The following is a 16,362-nucleotide window of genomic DNA, read 5'->3' as shown; positions in this document are numbered from 1 at the left end:
GAATTTATTCGTAAATCAGGGTGGAAAATAAGTATTTGGTCAATAACAAAAATACAACTCAATACTTTGTAACATAACCTTTGTTGGCAATAACAGAGGTCAAACGTTTACTATAGGTCTTTACCAGGTTTGCACACACAGTAGCTGGTATTTTGGCCCATTCCTCCATGCAGATCTTCTCGAGAGCAGTGATGTTTTGGGGCTGTCGCCGAGCAACATGGACTTTCAACTCCCGCCACAGATTTTCTATGGGGTTGAGGTCTGGAGACTGGCTAGGCCACTCCAGGACTTTCAAATGCTTCTTACGGAGCCACTCCTTTGTTGCCCGGGCGGTGTGTTTTAGATCATTGTCATGTTGGAAGACCCAGCCTCGTTTCATCTTCAAAGTTCTCACTGATGGAAGGAGGTTTTGGCTCAAAATCTCACGATACATGGCCCCATTCATTCTGTCCTTAACACGGATCAGTCGTCCTGTCCCCTTGGCAGAAAAACAGCCCCATAGCATGATGTTTCCACCCCCATGCTTCACAGTAGGTATGGTGTTCTTGGGATGCAACTCAGTATTCTTCTTCCTCCAAACACGACGAGTTGAGTTTATACCAAAAAGTTCTACTTTGGTTTCATCTGACCACATGACATTCTCCCAATCCTCTGCTGTATCATCCATGTGCTCTCTGGCAAACTTCAGACGGGCCTGGACATGCACTGGCTTCAGCAGCGGAACACGTCTGGCACTGCGGGATTTGATTCCCTGCCGTTGTAGTGTGTTACTGATGGTGACCTTTGTTACTTTGGTCCCAGCTCTCTGCAGGTCAGTCACCAGGTCCCCCCGTGTGGTTCTGGGATCTTTGCTCACCGTTCTCATGATCATTTTGACCCCACGGGATGAGATCTTGCGTGGAGCCCCAGATCGAGGGAGATTATCAGTGGTCTTGTATGTCTTCCATTTTCTGATGATTGCTCCCACAGTTGATTTTTTCACACCAAGCTGCTTGCCTATTGTAGATTCACTCTTCCCAGTATGGTGCAGGTCTACAATACTTTTCCTGGTGTCCTTCGAAAGCTCTTTGGTCTTGGCCATGGCGGAGTTTGGAGTCTGACTGTTTGAGGCTGTGGACAGGTGTCTTTTATACAGATGATTAGTTCAAACAAGTGCCATTCATACAGGTAACGAGTGGGGGACAGAAAAGCTTCTTACAGAAGACGTTACAGGTCTGTGAGAGCCAGAGATTTTCCTTGTTTGAGGTGACCAAATACTTATTTTCCACCCTGATTTACGAATAAATTCTTTACAAATCCTACCATGTGGATTCATGGATTTTTTTTTCACATTCTGTCTCTCACAGTTGAAGTGTACCTCTGGTGCAAATTACTGACCTCTGTCATCATTTTAAGTGGGGGAACTTGCACAATCGGTGGCTGACTAAATACTTTTTTGCCCCACTGTATATTACTGGGCCATGGTTACTGATTAACTAACATCTATCTATCTATCTATCTATCTATCTATCTATCTATCTATCTATCTATCTATCTATCTATCTATCTATCTATCTATCTATCTATCTATCTATCTATCTATCTATCTATCTATCTATCTATCTATCTATCTTTACAGCACTGTAGCCTCCTATATCACAGAAATGCCTCGTAAGCTATGAATACATTAAAAACTGTACTTTAGCGATGCTATTGAGTAACTGCACCTAATTACAGCTCACCAGTAATTCTCATTATTTCATCTAGTGACATATTAACGGTACAGTGTTCTAGTACTTTGGTGCCACCTCAGTGCTTTTTCCATTTCATGGTTTCAGTTGTTCTTTTTTTCTTTTTTTAATAAACGAATCAGTGAACACTATAAACTGAAAAACAAAACTGAAAACCAACTTTTATTTTTCACAGAAAGCCGTCTCACATTTGAAGAACAAGAAGGGTTTTTTTTTTTTAGTAAACTGGCCAATCAGCAAGCAAAGCCAGTATTCAACATTTCTTCCAAAGTCTAAATAAAACCTAATGATCATTATTATTGGTGTCATATGCAGCAGTGTCTGTCCTTCTCTGACAATTCACTTTTCGATTAAAAAGTATTGGATATCGACACACTTTGGTTATTTTTCCCATGTACACCACCACAGTGGATTTATAGTCAAACATTGAGGGTGGCTGTAGCTCTGAAGGTCTCCGGAGGTCCATGATCAGTAACGTACAACTCTATAAGCAGTCTATAATCTACTTAGACACTTGTGAAAGTCTATAATGAAGAGACTCCTTCATGAAAATATGGAGGGTTTGCAACAACATACAAACCACTAGTTACAGTGGTTAAAAAGAGATTTCTTAGATTAGAAATGACCAGTTAACATATAAAAGAGCCTAGACCATTCTGGAAAAAAAATTGACAGATGAAACCAAGTTTAACATGTACCATAAATATGTGAAGAAAAGGCTAGAGAAGGAAAGGAACAACTCCTGATCCAAAGAATCCCATGTGATCTGTCAAACATGGAGGAGGCCACGTTATGATGTTTGATTTAAAATGTATCTAAGAGTTCTGTCCTTAATATTTACATAACCTGGAAGGGAAAGTCTGCAGATTTATAATACGTTTACAATGTCTGTCCTGCACCAAGGCAGACAGTTTTTTATGTTTACTAAATAGAGTGATTGTGTGAAACAGTGCTGTTACATTTGCAGACATGGTTTACCACTTTACAGTCTGTATAATCAGCACATTTGGTTTCAAGGAAAATGGGTAATTTTCTGGGTCTCGGAACTTCTGAAATAGGACACAAACTGTGACACTCCTTGACACATCCATCTCTGTCTGTTGCCCTACTTTGTGCTCTTTTAGTACCAACCACAGCCCAAACAAATGTTTTCCCTAGATATAGATATAAATTATTTTTACGCAAATAAGCATCAAAGATGATTGAAGTAGGCAATGCACATAATGAACCATTACAAATGGAAATTACAAAAAAGAAATGGCTCATGTTGAAATAAACGCATTCATGTATTCTTGTTCAAAATATCGACTCCTCATTTGTTAAACTTATATCACCCGTTGATGTTAATTTCATTATTTTGTTTTATTTTAATATGTTCAGCATAATTAGTTACTGCCTTAACAAGTATGGCAGCACGTTATATTAAAGCTCAGTAATAAATAAAATAATAGGTAATATTAGGGTAACAAGGCAGAAACAAGAATTTCATAAAGTGGTAATTTCCACATTTTTACATTATTATTATTACATTATTAAGTTATTACCACTCAATTAGCAAAGTTATAACCAGTTAATATCCAAGTAATACCATGGTAGCAACAGTGGTTACAGATGGGTAATATTACACATGTCAATATGTCATATGTCAATTTATTTAATTTATGAATAATAAGGGCCCATGGATTTGATTTCAAATATCCATCCATTTTCTTCCGCTTATCCAGGGCCGGGTCGCAGGGGCAGCAGCCCAAGCGGAGAAGCCCAGACCTCCCTCTCCCCAGCCACCTCCCCCAGCTTATCCGGGGGAACACCAAGGCGTTCCCAGCCCAGCTGGGAGATATAATCTCTCCAGCGTGTCCTGGGTCTGACCCGGAGAACCTCGCCCAGGAGGCGCCCAGGAGCCCCTCCCAAATGGCCGAACTTCTCACCCTATCTCTAAGGGAGAGGCCAGCCACCCTTCGGAGGAAACCCATTTTCGCCGCTTGTATTCATGATCTCGTTCTTTCGGTCACTACCCACAGCTCGTGACCATAGGTGAGGGTAGGGGTGTAGATTGACCGGTAAATTGAGAGCTTCACTTTTAAGCTCAGCTCTCTCTTCACCACAACAGCGCCCGCATCACTGCAGCCGCTGCACCAATCCATCTGTCGATCGCCCACTCCCTTCTCCCATCACTCGTGAACAAGACCCCGAGATACTTAAACTCCTCCACTTGGGGCAGGGTCTTGTCCCTAACCCGCAGTGGGCACTCAAATATTAGATTTCAAATATGTATTTAAAATCAACTGGTTTAAGCAAGCATGGATCTATTAGGGAAGGCAAAAAGGAGGCAAAAAGTGGCTAAAGTTAGCAGGTGGCACCCCACTTCTTCTTTGTCTTTATCTATGGATAAATACAAAGCAGTCCACTGAATTAAATCCACATTCTAACTACTGCTGTAGAACTGCATGGTAAGTAAAACCTTTATATTTTTCCTTAAGGTATATTTAGAGCTGTGTCTCATGTAGTTATTAACTCAAACCACATACTATTAGCTTGCACAGCTGATAGAGTAGCTAAAAGTAGCTTAGCAGCTAACTTTAGCTGAGTAGCTAATATTAATTAAAGCTGAACCACATTAAAGTAAAAACAAAAGGTTGCATAAAAGTAAGGTTGTTGTGAAATAAGCTGCCAATTATTATTGTAAATATGAATAGAGAACTAGATGTTGTTATACGTTCAGATAATACCGATATAAACTCGCTAATGTTATTAAGAGTATTCATTAAAAAATGAAGCACTCAAGGTTCAACAGTTTAGGTGAGGGGATTAGAGGTGTGGCGTTCTCAGAATATAGCTATCCAACCAAAGCACTAAATTTCAATGTTTTCCAATTTGTTATTTTGAGCAGAAAAGTAAAAAAGATAAATTATGCAATATGTTGCCTAATCTCTTAAATACATCTACAGTAGCACAGTTTCAAGCTGACTAAACACTGTAAGCTGACTAAAGCTCTAGATTCCTCCCCCCAGATGATTGAGACTCCAATTCTATTGTTTAAGGGATTCTGTAACATTGTAGATTTTCACCGATACTGCAGAGTTTTTAATTTCATTTTCAAATCTCATTTACTTAAAAGTAAATGCAAATATTGCAGTTACACTCAGAGTATTACCGAACTTACATTTTCCTCAAACTAAATGCTTCCTCTTCAGTGTCTGCACTCCCTGACATTTTGTTTCCTGACCCATTTTCTTTCATTGCACTGTGCTGCTCTTGATAATTTCCTTGCATCTCATCTTAAGAGCCATTAAGTTACAGCGATGATTCAATTCAATACATTATTCAATGACTACCATTTTTATGTATTGTTACAGTATTAAGTTATAATTTGCTTGTTAGTGTGAGTGCTAATTTGTCCTTTAATTTCTTAGTAATACAGATTTGTTGAAATTTATTTCAATGAAAGTTATTTGGATTGTGTGTATTCTTGACCAGGAATTCCCTGCTTACAGGGGGATTGTACATGCTGGGTTTGTGTAAATCACAAAGTTCTGCCTTCACTTTCTCTCCCACTTTCTGAATGTATCAGTAGGTTTCCTACAGTAGGTTTTATTTCTCTTAATGTGTCTAAAACTAGTCAACTTTATACTCTCTGAAATAAAAGAAGTTCCTTTAGTCTTGCTTTTTTGTTTGTCTTAGCACTTTTACTGTAACTCACCACTGGGTCTGTCAGAGTCTGTTCATTTTGTCATTCATGTTGGACTGAGCATGCAACGACCACAACAACTACAGTCAGGCCTTCCTTGGCAGCAGACTTGTCTCTGCCCTCCTTGCAACTTGCAAGTGCCCTGTGCACACACTGCATATCTCTGTTTGTGTGTCTAAATGTATGTGTCTGAAGTAGTAATTTATATTGCAAGTCAGTAAGTGTGTGTGTGTAGTTTCACCATATGGAGTATGTCACGTCAAACTTTCCCCTCCTACAGCAGAAAACAGATTGTAAAAATACTGGTTTCAGGTTATGATAAAGAGGATACCAAAAAGACTGTTTCTTCATAACATTAGAGACAGTGTTTAAGCAGCAGGGAGAAAAAGAAAGCATTCAGTACCACAATTCAAAACGAGGATTGCATTATGAAACAGGAAATGCGAAAGAACAAAAAAAAAAAAGAACCATAACCAACACAGACTGCCTGCATTTCTGTACTCCTACTTAGCTGTCCACATTTACATGAAGATGAATCACACTTTCAGGATGTTAGATAATAAAAGTAAATACATTTAAAAAATGACATGTCACTAAAACATTTTTTCAAAGGAAAAAAGTGAGAACTACATCAATACTACTTACAAAAGTGAGGAAAAAATGTCTCGTTGTCTCACTTTTTCCAAACTGCTGCAAACCATCAAGCTCAATCACTGCAAGCTGTTGCTTGTTGAAAAAAAAAAGAAAAGAGAAAGAAACACCGCAAGTTCCTCAAAATGAAAATAAAAGCAAGTTGCTTAATCCACCTGAGACACCTAGAATACAGAAAGAAATTTTATGTGTGAAAGGGGGGGTTTAATGCAAGATTATCACTTACAATGTGGGTGATAGTGCAACACTGTGGTGGGAGGGCTGGGTAGTGGTCAAGAGTGCGGATGTGTGTTACAACTTGCCACCCCAGCTCATCTGGTTTTGCTGTACTTAGTTTAACATCACACTGCGTACTTGCTTAGTATTAGAAATGCTATAAATGTGCATAGCTAGATGAAGCGACTTTCTTAGAAACTGATAAAAAAAAAATCTAAACAACTTAAAACCAACATCGACTGTTCAATAAAACATCAAGAACAGTGAGGCAGAAACTAAAGAGTAAGAAAAGGAAGTGTCAGCTGTGATGATAACTATATTCAGCAGTTGTAGGGAGTGCCCCACACACACGCACACTACTCACTCTCTCACTCTTTGTCTCTGTGTCTTTGCTCCTTCCCCGTGTCATCTTCATTTCCTCCTTATATGAGCTGAAAAGCAATATTTGCGATAGTTGACAGCAGGCAAGCGGACACTAGAGGTTGGACTGAGTGCCAATATCTGCTCCGAGAGAAAATATCTAGAGAGGGAAAAAAATTTAATAAATGAGTCAGTAGCGTAGTTCAGAGAATGTTGTTAGGTCTATATTTTTGAAATGCGTTAAGAATACATTTGCTATTAAATATCCCAAACGAGCTTCAGAGGACTGTGTAGAGACTACACTGGATGGTTGGCTGAGCGGTGGAGGAACATTTAAATCCAAGGTAATTTCCCTTTCCCTTACAAGAGTTTTGTTTTTATTATTCTTTCATTTGATTGACAAGCTGTCTTTCACTGTGCTGTTCAAGTAGTCGGGATATGAAGAAATCACATTGTTTTCAGAAACTGCTTGCATCATGGCTACTTAACCTAAATAGACCGTAAAATAACTGATTTGTTTATGTGTAGATTGTTGCTTTGTCACACATTCTTTTTTTAAATATTTCCTGTCCGATCTTCCTTTTCCCCCCATTTCTTTACACTCTACTGTACAACTTTTTTTCCTTCAGTATCTCCTTTGACCTTTACCCTTAACATCTTAGGTTGTCTCTGATCTGGTGGGATGTCAGAGGGCGGCGCAGGTGCCTGCCCCCAGGTGTTTGTGGTGGACAGTCAGGCCAGCTACATTAAAATGCCCCCTGAAAGGAAACCAAGGTGGGGGAGTCAGCTCCAAAAGTTTCTTCTCTTGCTGGTGGGACTGGCCATGTTGGGAATAATCGTCGAGGGATTTTTAATCTACAAACTTTACCAAAGGACAGAGGTGAGCATGAGGTCTGTGTGTGATTGCGTACATGTGTGCTGTAAGAGAGAAGAGAGAAGTGTCAGTGCTTGGACTGACTGGAAATTCCTTCTCTTTAGAATTTCCCTGCTTGCCCCTACGTCATATTGAGACATGTCATTGCAGGGCTAAATGCGTTTCGGTGTGGGTCCTCGTTTGCTCTTTAAGCTATAGGTCGATAGTGACACGTTTTTCAACTGGACTCTTTCTCTAGTTGTACTTCCCTTTATTTGTATCTCAAGCACAAAGCTGCAACATTAACTTCACTTTTTTTAAAGACAGTTTCATAATGCTGTTTATTATTCACCTGCCTCTCACGTGTTATGCCCTCTGTTTGTATATAATATGAACTGCACTTAAAAATCAAACCTAAGATCTCAGGTTTTATTGAAAATATTATTGTTACATTTAGGTTACTATTGAAAAAAATATTGGAGTATGTGGTTTCATACAAAAATAATCTAATGTGTAAAACATTACTTGTATATATACATATATATATATATAATGTATTTGCAGAATTTACATTTAGTGTGCATGTGTTTTTCCATACATCTCTAAAGGACACCTTCCCTTATTGCATGAGGTTCCTACATTTTGACAAACACACAAAGATTTTCACTCAGTATTTGTTGTGTTGTATTTATCTTTCCTTCCCTGTAGGCTTCTTCTTCTAACCATGAGCCTGACCTTAAGAACCGGACAAACCCCAAGCCAGAAAGTCTGGTGGGAGGTATTGAGATGCCCATTCTTAACATGATTCATTGATAATTCATGATCTGCATAGAAGACTGTCTGTGAAGGGAAGCCAGAACAATTAAATCATCATATAATTTAGACCATTAGACTGCTAACACGTTGAAATTTTGTATTGTTTTTCCCCACAACTTCATCTTAAGAATTTTATGTGTATATTTAAAAATGTTTTTTTACACTGGTTGATCAATTAGTTGATCTGCCCTTGCTTTCTTGAACAGGTAGGAAGATGAGCAGAGATGAGAGGAGACCCTTTGCTCACCTGCTGGGTAAGAGGCTCCCCTCATCACTCAAACATGAACACTGCATATGAGCTCTTCAGATAAATTATGGTCCAAGCAACTGCTTTCTCTCTCTTTATCCAAGGCTCCAATAATCCTATGGGGACAAACGATGTAGTGCAATGGACAAAAGAGGGTGACGCAGTCACCCAAAACATGACATATAAAGAAGGCCGACTGACAGTAGAAAAGGAGGGCTACTACTATATCTACTCCAAAGTGATTATGAATGCAGCAGAAGAGTGTTCACTTAGCCAGCACAAAGTCATGAAGGAGACCAAAGCCTATGATAAGCCTATAGAACTTATGCAATCAAAAAGGTACTCTTTCTTTCCTTTCTTTCCTCTCTCCTGTCGTTACTGGTGTGCTTATTTGTGAGTTGCCTGTCTGTAATTTTTATGTTTGTGCTGAGTTGATTTAAATGTGACACCTATCATATTTTTCTTCTAGTATTCATTGCTCAACCTCAAAACCTCATTTGAAGCCTCCAGAGGCTTCAGAAGATTTGTGGAACAGTTACCTGGCTGGGATTTTCCAGCTGCAAGTTGGAGATGAAATTTATGTGACACTGAAGAATATAATGAAGATTCATGGAGGGTCTACTCTTAACTTTATGGGGGCCTTTATGGTATATCCCTAGAGACACGTGTGTGCCAGTTTATCTTATTCTATTTACTCAATGTTAATTTTACACCATCTGTTTGGATGATTTCTATGTATAATATATGCACAAAATAGATAATATATGCTGTACCCGGTGTATGTATTTGGATCACCAATGAAGAAATAACATTTTGTTGTTTTATAAAAAAGTATCTGATATTCAGGTTATATAATGCTATTTTTGCAATGTGGTTTCTTGTTTAAAATAAATAATGTTTTTTTCATCAAACAAATTGCAAAGCAGTATCATATCCTGATTATGACACACAACAAGAACAACGAATAAGAAGGTATCTCATAAGTGAAAGAATGAGATGCGGCAGATTTTTTTCTTGTTCACATATAAAACTGTGTGAACACTCATAAAATCATTTGGAAACAGCTTGGATACCTTAAACACACTGTGATGAACCACAGACAACCCACATTACATAGCTGCATATTGAGAGATGCAACAAACACCAATGTCTGCAAGGCACTATATGTGTGTGTGAAGTGCAGGATGTGGTTGAGTAAGGATGCAGTGAGGAGAAAATGGGGGAGGGAGTGGAGTGGGGGGGGGGGGGGGGGGTATCGAGATGCTGGGTCTAGTGTTCCTGACTCAGCTACTTTCACACTTTAGGGGAAAGTTTCACATCACTGAAGCAGTTTCAAGTGGAAAGAAGTAAACCATATAGATAGTCAATGAGGGTTCATTAGCCAAAAATGGCTTCTTCCATGGCAGTAGAGTGGAAAGACAGAAAAATGAAAGTGTGTGATGTGGAGTGAGAATAAAACTAAAGCACATGGACTAGTAAAGACAGGTGCAGAGACAGGTAACTAAATCACCACTAAGACAAAGACATAAGTAAGTGGAAAGACTGACCTCAGATACCTTTGAAATATTTGGGTCATTTCCTGCCACAATACACAGATAAGCATCTGTGCAGAGAGGAACAGGCTCAAACCAAGATAGTCTTTGCAAACTTGAGCTCGAAAGCAATGGTTGTACAAACATATCATGTTGCTGAGGTTTATTACTTGCAGCGGTGCAATGTGTCCATTGTCTATTTATGTTAGTGCTTTATTTTACATAGTTTTCTTGGGTTTTACACCCATGTTTTACATACTATTTCAAGTCTCTGTTTTCACTACATTTCTTCAACTTCAACTACATTTCAGAAGCAAGCGTGGCACATTTTGCTTCATTCTACTAACCTGACAAATTTTCTTGAGAACATCATGAGCTTTCAAACACAGCATGTATTCAGGTCATAAAATCTGATGCATTCCTCCTCAACAGTAACAGGATGCATCAATAAAAGGCTGCTTGCACCTTAATGCTTCAGTAGTAACGATCTGTTTGACGTGATAAATGTCCACTGAAAAGGGAATAAGTAATTCCACATATAGTAAAAGTCTTGTGTTTCATGCACATGCAAATTCACATGCACATTCACAATGCAATACGTTTCAAGGGCTGCACATTCACAGATCTGGTGGTAAGAGCCAGAGATGTGCAAACAGGGACACTGACACACATGAGTCCTGAAAAGCAGCTGCAGCCATACACAATGCAAGGTTTAAACTGAAGAAAGAAAGAAGCTTGACTAGTGTTTTGTGAATCTTCACCTCAGCGAAAGCACTTTTACAGCTCCATTTCAGACTTGTCTCTTGTAAGCAAGTAAAGGGTACGTTGCCATCATGCATCAACTGTATGTAATCTTACAGCTAATCTTGTTTAATGCATATGTTAACAGGTCAAATGTTTGAAAATAATTTTGATAGAGTACTTTTAAGTCAGCAAAATCAGATTTATTATCCATGTTTGTTGCCAAAAATATTGTCAGTTCCGTTGTTTGGAATTTACTGTAAATTTGGGTTTTTTTTGTTCATTTTTAAGGTGAAAAAAGGTCACTTTCTCTTTCAGCTTGCAGGTACATGTTGGTATGTGTTTTCTTTGGCAGGAGCTGCCATGCTTTGAGGTGTGTGTGGGTGTTGTGGCACAAGGAGTGACTGACAAAGCATATGAAATTGCACTGTTGCATATGTGTGGGGAAACCAGCACTTAATCATAAAGGTATAAGGGCAATTTGATGTGCTGCAACAGAGCTGCTATAAACTATTCAGCGTGCAAACTTTTCACGAGTTTCTATGTGCGGTGACGGTTATAGTTGGCTAAGAAAGCTGCAGAGAAGTGGTTTACTTTTCAAAATCTGTCTTTTATTTACAATGCTACTGTCCTATCTAACTTGATCTGAATTTAGATAGAACTGAAGTTTATTTGACAGGCTATTGACTATTTGACTGCACTATGAAATAAGGAAAATCACTGAGGAAACAACATGAAGTCAAAAAAGGTAAACTACGCAGCAACTTTTTCCCTTTTGTTTTCAGATTTTGCTCAAAGATAAACAAATAAAAATTTATTAGAAGTAAAGACATTTGTTCTAGAGTAAAAATAAGAGAAGAAAACTATAAAACTACCACAACAACCTGGGACATGTATTACAAACCAAGTTTATCATACCAAAGATTTCTCAGCTGCTAGCACACTAAGTATATGTGGGTGCATATAGCAGAACTCACCAAAGATGGAAACTCCCAAAAAACAGTAATTGTTATACAAGAAAGAGAGATTAAACAACTTTATGGCCTTTTGCCCTAAGCTTTACAGTTTGTAGAAACACATTACGAGGAGGTTTCTTAACAGAAAGTTTGCAACGCCGCATTTGCCCGCTTGTAGTCCATGAAAGACAAAGCAGGAGTCAAAGAGTTGGCCAATCAGGTTCACCAGGGTTTTTGACTGGTTGCAGGAAGCTGTACCAAAGGTGGAACACCTGCCACTACCTAGTCACCTATTAAGGGTGCAATGCTGGTAGGTGGTGACTTCTCGTGTCCAAAGACACTACTGCAGATGTGCCATAAGTGAACCAAGATTTTTTTAACTTAGCTATACACATTACAGCAGTGTAACAGCACCAAACAAGTCTTGTCCATGTTTGGAAGGCTGGCAGAAAATTGCTAAATGTTAAATAAAAAGTCAATAAAGTTATAAATGTATCTGCCTAATTTTTAAGGTACAGCTATGTACAGCTGTGTGCGCCACTGAATCGTTTAGAGGAATGAACAAAAACAACAAACTTGCGGGCTAAACCAGCTGTAAACAACTTCAATAAAGATAACGGGAGCTGTAGGTTCACTCGTAACCACTGGTCCCAAAAACAATGCATCACACCAAATGTGTACCTGTAAAAATAAACAACTGATTGAACTTGAAATTTCTTTATTTTTATGTTTCTTTCAGTTTTGAAAATCACTAGTTTAGAAAAGTGAGTCCATATAAGCAAAAAAAGAAAAAAAAAAAGAAAAACACTGTACCTGCATATGCACAAAAACACATGCACTATCAGTGCATGTGTTTTTGTGCATATGCAGAAAGTGTACATTCATCTTTAAAAGTAAGGATATGATTAAACTTACTTTGTTTTAGTTCGTTACATTCAGTACTTACTTTTAGACCAAAACCATCTTTTTATATGTACATGTACTAAAGCCTGCTTTTTGCTTTGAGCATTTGTTGGAACCATGAAAATCCTCATTCATTATGACAGCACCAGATGAAATTTTGTTTCACTTGACATCTCCATCTCACGTATATACGGGAGGTGTTTGTTTGGTGGCTTATAGGTTTTTTTTTCTTCACCACACATCATGGTAAATAAACAGGATGTGATGTGCATCCAGTTCCCGGAATGAGGTGTGTAACATTGAGGTAAAATTTGTCACAGTCGCTTTCACATTTTCTTATTTAACACCAAAAAATACTTCATGTCACCACATCCATGTTTTTAATATGGATTACAGAGAAATACATTGAACAATGGGTTCGTCCACGGGACTTAGACATCTTTTAAAAGCAAAACAATTTCTTAGGTTGAGTCTTTACACTTAATTGTAATTAATAAACAAATAAACTGAATGTTTTAGAAATTCTGGATATGTTTTGATTAACTCTGACTTTTTTTCTGCATAAGTGCACAATCTCACTCATCACTTGGTTACTCATTGCTTCCAAGAACAGATTAACAACAGAAGAACTAAATGCATCCCTGAAAGGGTTTTTTTTTATTGTGGTTGCAGAGGCCTAATGACAACTTGAAATCTGTATATTGCACATCAATATCAGTGTAGTGACATCTACTGTACATTTAAAAAAAATCCTATACAAAATATAAACATTTCTATAAATAAAAGTTATAAATAAAAGCAACATAAGTACATAAATAATTCCATATCACCAAATAAATATACAGAGAAACATTTTTACATAATTACATACAATGAGGCAAGTTTCTAGTCTCTCCATATTCTCTTTGCATTATCACAAATGCAGCTTTTCTTGAGTCTCATAAGGTTCTTTCTCCTAGAACCTTTGCAAGGAAGCTCGTCATAGCTGTGAAAAACAGCACCCAAGCCTGTCCGTTTTCAACTATGTGGGTTTATGAAAAAACAGACTTCTGTTCTTACTCGTTACAACCCACATGTCTCGGGTCCATTTACTTCTAGATAACAGCAGTAGCACTCCAGCATGTGCATCTATGGGTCTATGAGGAAAATTCCAAATCCTGAGCTTTGCAGCTCCAGTTTCCAGTCTTCTAGGCCTTTCTGTACTGTCATCTGAGTGAGCATTCCCTGGTTTTTTAGTTGAGCAACAGTCCAGCATTTCCTGCTCACAGGTAGTATACCTGCTGGAAGCTCCACTTTGCAGGTAAGTTCATCACCTACTTTCACCGTGAGAACACCCGCGTTGCATATGGAAGTGCAGGTGAAATTTAGCTCAACATACATGAAGTAGGCTCCATCTTGTACTGGCGTCAGTGAATGCCGCTCTGGGTCGAAGACAAAGTTGCTTCCTACAGTTGTCCGTTTACCATATGAGATGGATTTCCATTGCATGGTGGAGTTTTCCAACTCTGCAAGAGGAGACAATTACATTTATTTTAGTTTTTGTTTACACAAGATAATCAGATTTGGCGGTTACACTTATAGATTTGCTAAGACTTGTAACCCCATTTGTTGTAATGCAAAATAGGGTTTTTATTTTTCTCAAAAACTTAAATGTACACTTTTCATATAAACAGCAAACAGTAAAAGACTAACAATAACGTTAAACCACGAGGTCATTATTTTCTGCCTACTCTAAATCTTTTGCAAAAAAAATGTTATAACTTCCGTTTTTTCTGTAGATTCAAAAGACTTTATGTTACATGGCTTTATATATTTGGAAAATCAGTAAAAGACTTACTTGAGTTGGCGGCTTGTAAATAGGAAAATTTCTCCATCTGTTGGCAAAACAGTAAAGAATTTGTGAATCAAAATGGATAAATGTAAGAAAAGAAACGATATAAAGTAAAAGGTTATACAAACTTTCTGAACAAAATGATAATAATTAATTACCTTATATGCTGGGGAAGATGCGTCTCCCGTCTGCTTCTGCGGCGTCCCAACTGATGAGGGCGAACTCAAGGACTTCATGTCCGACCGCAGTTCCATCACAACCATCGCTCCTCCGACTGCAAGAGCTGTGGTTGCCACAAAAAGAAAGCTGATGGACATGACTAAAAAATTGTCCAGGCACCTTCCACGCTGAGGGCTTCTTTCCTGAAGCGCTTCAACGTCCACGTCTTTGGCTTGCTGTCCCATCAATCCGCAGTAGGGTCGCTTGAGCTTCGGTCAAAAAGTTCACACTGAGCAGCTTTTATCTTCTCAGAATAAAAGGTTTGAGCGAGCTTTAAAGTTTTATAGGTCCGGCTTTGGTTGGTTGACGACCAAAAGATAGTCCGCTCGTCCGCCGAGTCCACTGCGTGTCTTGGTTTAAATGTTTCAACTGTAAGCACCCATAGCTATTTATGTACGTGAAGTCACTTTCAGACAGGGAGGAAAAACGCGGAAGTCATGGGTTTCCCTACCGTCCCCACACATTCACACCCCCTCCTTCCCTGGTCTTACAGGAGGTGAGAAAATAGACGCGCAGATTTTCCGCAGCGCTCTTCGCTATTGCGCAAGTGCACCCTAGAGAAGTGCGGTGGAAAACGAAAGGGACAGAAGAGACGATACCTTCAACTGCACTACATTCCGAAACAGTCAAACATAGCTAACCTTTTCACTTTGAACAAAGCAGGACTGGCAAAAGTGGCACAATGGAGATAATGATCGCATGAAAAAAGCGAATATGGACGCGGCTGTCTTAGGCCTTATGGGAGATTTTTTTTTTCTTTCATTTTTTTTATGTCGGTGTGTGTTTGGGGTTTGTGGGTGATTGGACAGTGTAGGGCATTTGTATGTATAATAATAAAGAGAGAGAGAGAGAGAGAGAGAGAGAGAGAGAGAGAGAGCGAAAGAGAGAGCACGAGAGAGGGGGGAAGAGAGTACTAGGAGCAGTTTTACCAGGAGCATGTCAAATGACAGTGTGACTGGTTGCACAAAAAATTACCAGGAATATCCCTTCTTGCGTTTGAGAAAGCGAGAGAGCGAGAGAGTTTTATCTGCTAGGAGCAACTACAAGCAGTTTCACCAGAGGCATGTGAAATGAGACTGACTTTAGCTTGAAAAACAAAAAAAAAAGCTAGGGATATCCCTTTGTTTTGTGTGTGTGTGTGTGTGTGTGTGTGTGTGTGTATGTGTGTGTGTGAGTGAGAGAGAGAGGGAGAGAGAGGGAGCCCAAGAAAGAGAAAGACCGCAAGAGGTTCAGCTATTAAGAGGAGCTGGATGGTGGAATCTATTAATACTGCAAAAACTATTTTCCCTTTTCAGCTAGTCAAACTTTAGTCTTAACAGGTACAGTTCAATGCTTTGATAATAGAAGTATGGGAATTCCCCACCATATCTGTATAAGAGAGGGGAAAGGCACGAAGAGTTGAAGAGTGACACTAAAAGGATTACATAGTGAGAGTGATTTTCTCAAAAAAAAAAAAAAAGTAATGCTTTTATTTAAGAAAGGAACTTCTGTCTTACACAAAGTCAAAATATAACTGGCCAATATTATTATCTTTATTCTATTATTATTATTTTATTTCATTGTCTTTCTAAATATTTTACATGCCATGTAATAGCTTGGTCTTCTATTCATTAGCATAT

General features: G+C 38.6%; 2 protein-coding genes across 3 annotated transcripts; one reads left to right on the top strand and one right to left on the bottom strand.

Annotated features, from left to right (window-relative positions):
• Positions 1 to 6,429: 6,429 nt before the first annotated feature.
• Positions 6,430 to 9,470, top strand: tnfsf14b (TNF superfamily member 14b). 2 transcript variants are annotated; one of them, XM_085460929.1, is made up of 6 exons: positions 6,430 to 6,989; positions 7,308 to 7,525; positions 8,207 to 8,276; positions 8,521 to 8,568; positions 8,666 to 8,900; positions 9,031 to 9,470. In XM_085460929.1, exons 2-6 carry the CDS (start codon positions 7,328 to 7,330, stop codon positions 9,218 to 9,220), a joined length of 741 nt encoding a protein of 246 aa, XP_085317055.1. In that variant the 5' UTR covers positions 6,430 to 6,989; positions 7,308 to 7,327; the 3' UTR covers positions 9,221 to 9,470. The 2 variants fall into 2 exon arrangements, with proteins under 2 accessions (XP_085317055.1, XP_085317056.1); XM_085460930.1 differs by having other exon boundaries at positions 7,275 to 7,525.
• Positions 9,471 to 13,056: 3,586 nt separating this feature from the next.
• LOC146708181 (uncharacterized) lies at positions 13,057 to 15,168 on the bottom strand. Its single transcript, XM_085460928.1, has 3 exons — positions 14,683 to 15,168; positions 14,531 to 14,567; positions 13,057 to 14,198 (listed from the first exon to the last, which is right to left on the bottom strand). Exons 1-3 carry the CDS (start codon positions 14,926 to 14,928, stop codon positions 13,822 to 13,824), a joined length of 660 nt encoding a protein of 219 aa, XP_085317054.1. The 5' UTR covers positions 14,929 to 15,168; the 3' UTR covers positions 13,057 to 13,821.
• Positions 15,169 to 16,362: the final 1,194 nt, after the last annotated feature.

The sequence above is a fragment of the Copadichromis virginalis genome, linkage group LG6 (assembly GCF_057382275.1).
Source record: "Copadichromis virginalis isolate Kocher_CV1m ecotype Utaka linkage group LG6, C_Virginalis_male_GT1.1, whole genome shotgun sequence".
NCBI classification, from domain to species: domain Eukaryota; kingdom Metazoa; phylum Chordata; class Actinopteri; order Cichliformes; family Cichlidae; genus Copadichromis; species Copadichromis virginalis.
Note: the sequence above shows the minus strand (reverse complement) of the source record. Positions and strands in the feature narration are given on the sequence as shown.

What these genes read in the sequence shown, in the direction of transcription:
- LOC146708181 (XM_085460928.1), bottom strand. Translation starts at nt 14,928, where the DNA reads ATGGGACAGCAAGCCAAAGACGTGGACGTTGAAGCGCTTCAGGAAAGA. An exon ending in CATCTTCCCCAGCATATAAG is followed by an intron (nt 14,568 to 14,682) that starts GTAATTAATTAT and finishes TTTTGCCAACAG; the next exon opens with ATGGAGAAATTTTCCTATTT. An exon ending in TTTACAAGCCGCCAACTCAA is followed by an intron (nt 14,199 to 14,530) that starts GTAAGTCTTTTA and finishes CTCCTCTTGCAG; the next exon opens with AGTTGGAAAACTCCACCATG.
- tnfsf14b (XM_085460929.1), top strand. Translation starts at nt 7,328, where the DNA reads ATGTCAGAGGGCGGCGCAGGTGCCTGCCCCCAGGTGTTTGTGGTGGAC. An exon ending in GCCAGAAAGTCTGGTGGGAG is followed by an intron (nt 8,277 to 8,520) that starts GTATTGAGATGC and finishes TTTCTTGAACAG; the next exon opens with GTAGGAAGATGAGCAGAGAT. An exon ending in GAACTTATGCAATCAAAAAG is followed by an intron (nt 8,901 to 9,030) that starts GTACTCTTTCTT and finishes TTTTTCTTCTAG; the next exon opens with TATTCATTGCTCAACCTCAA.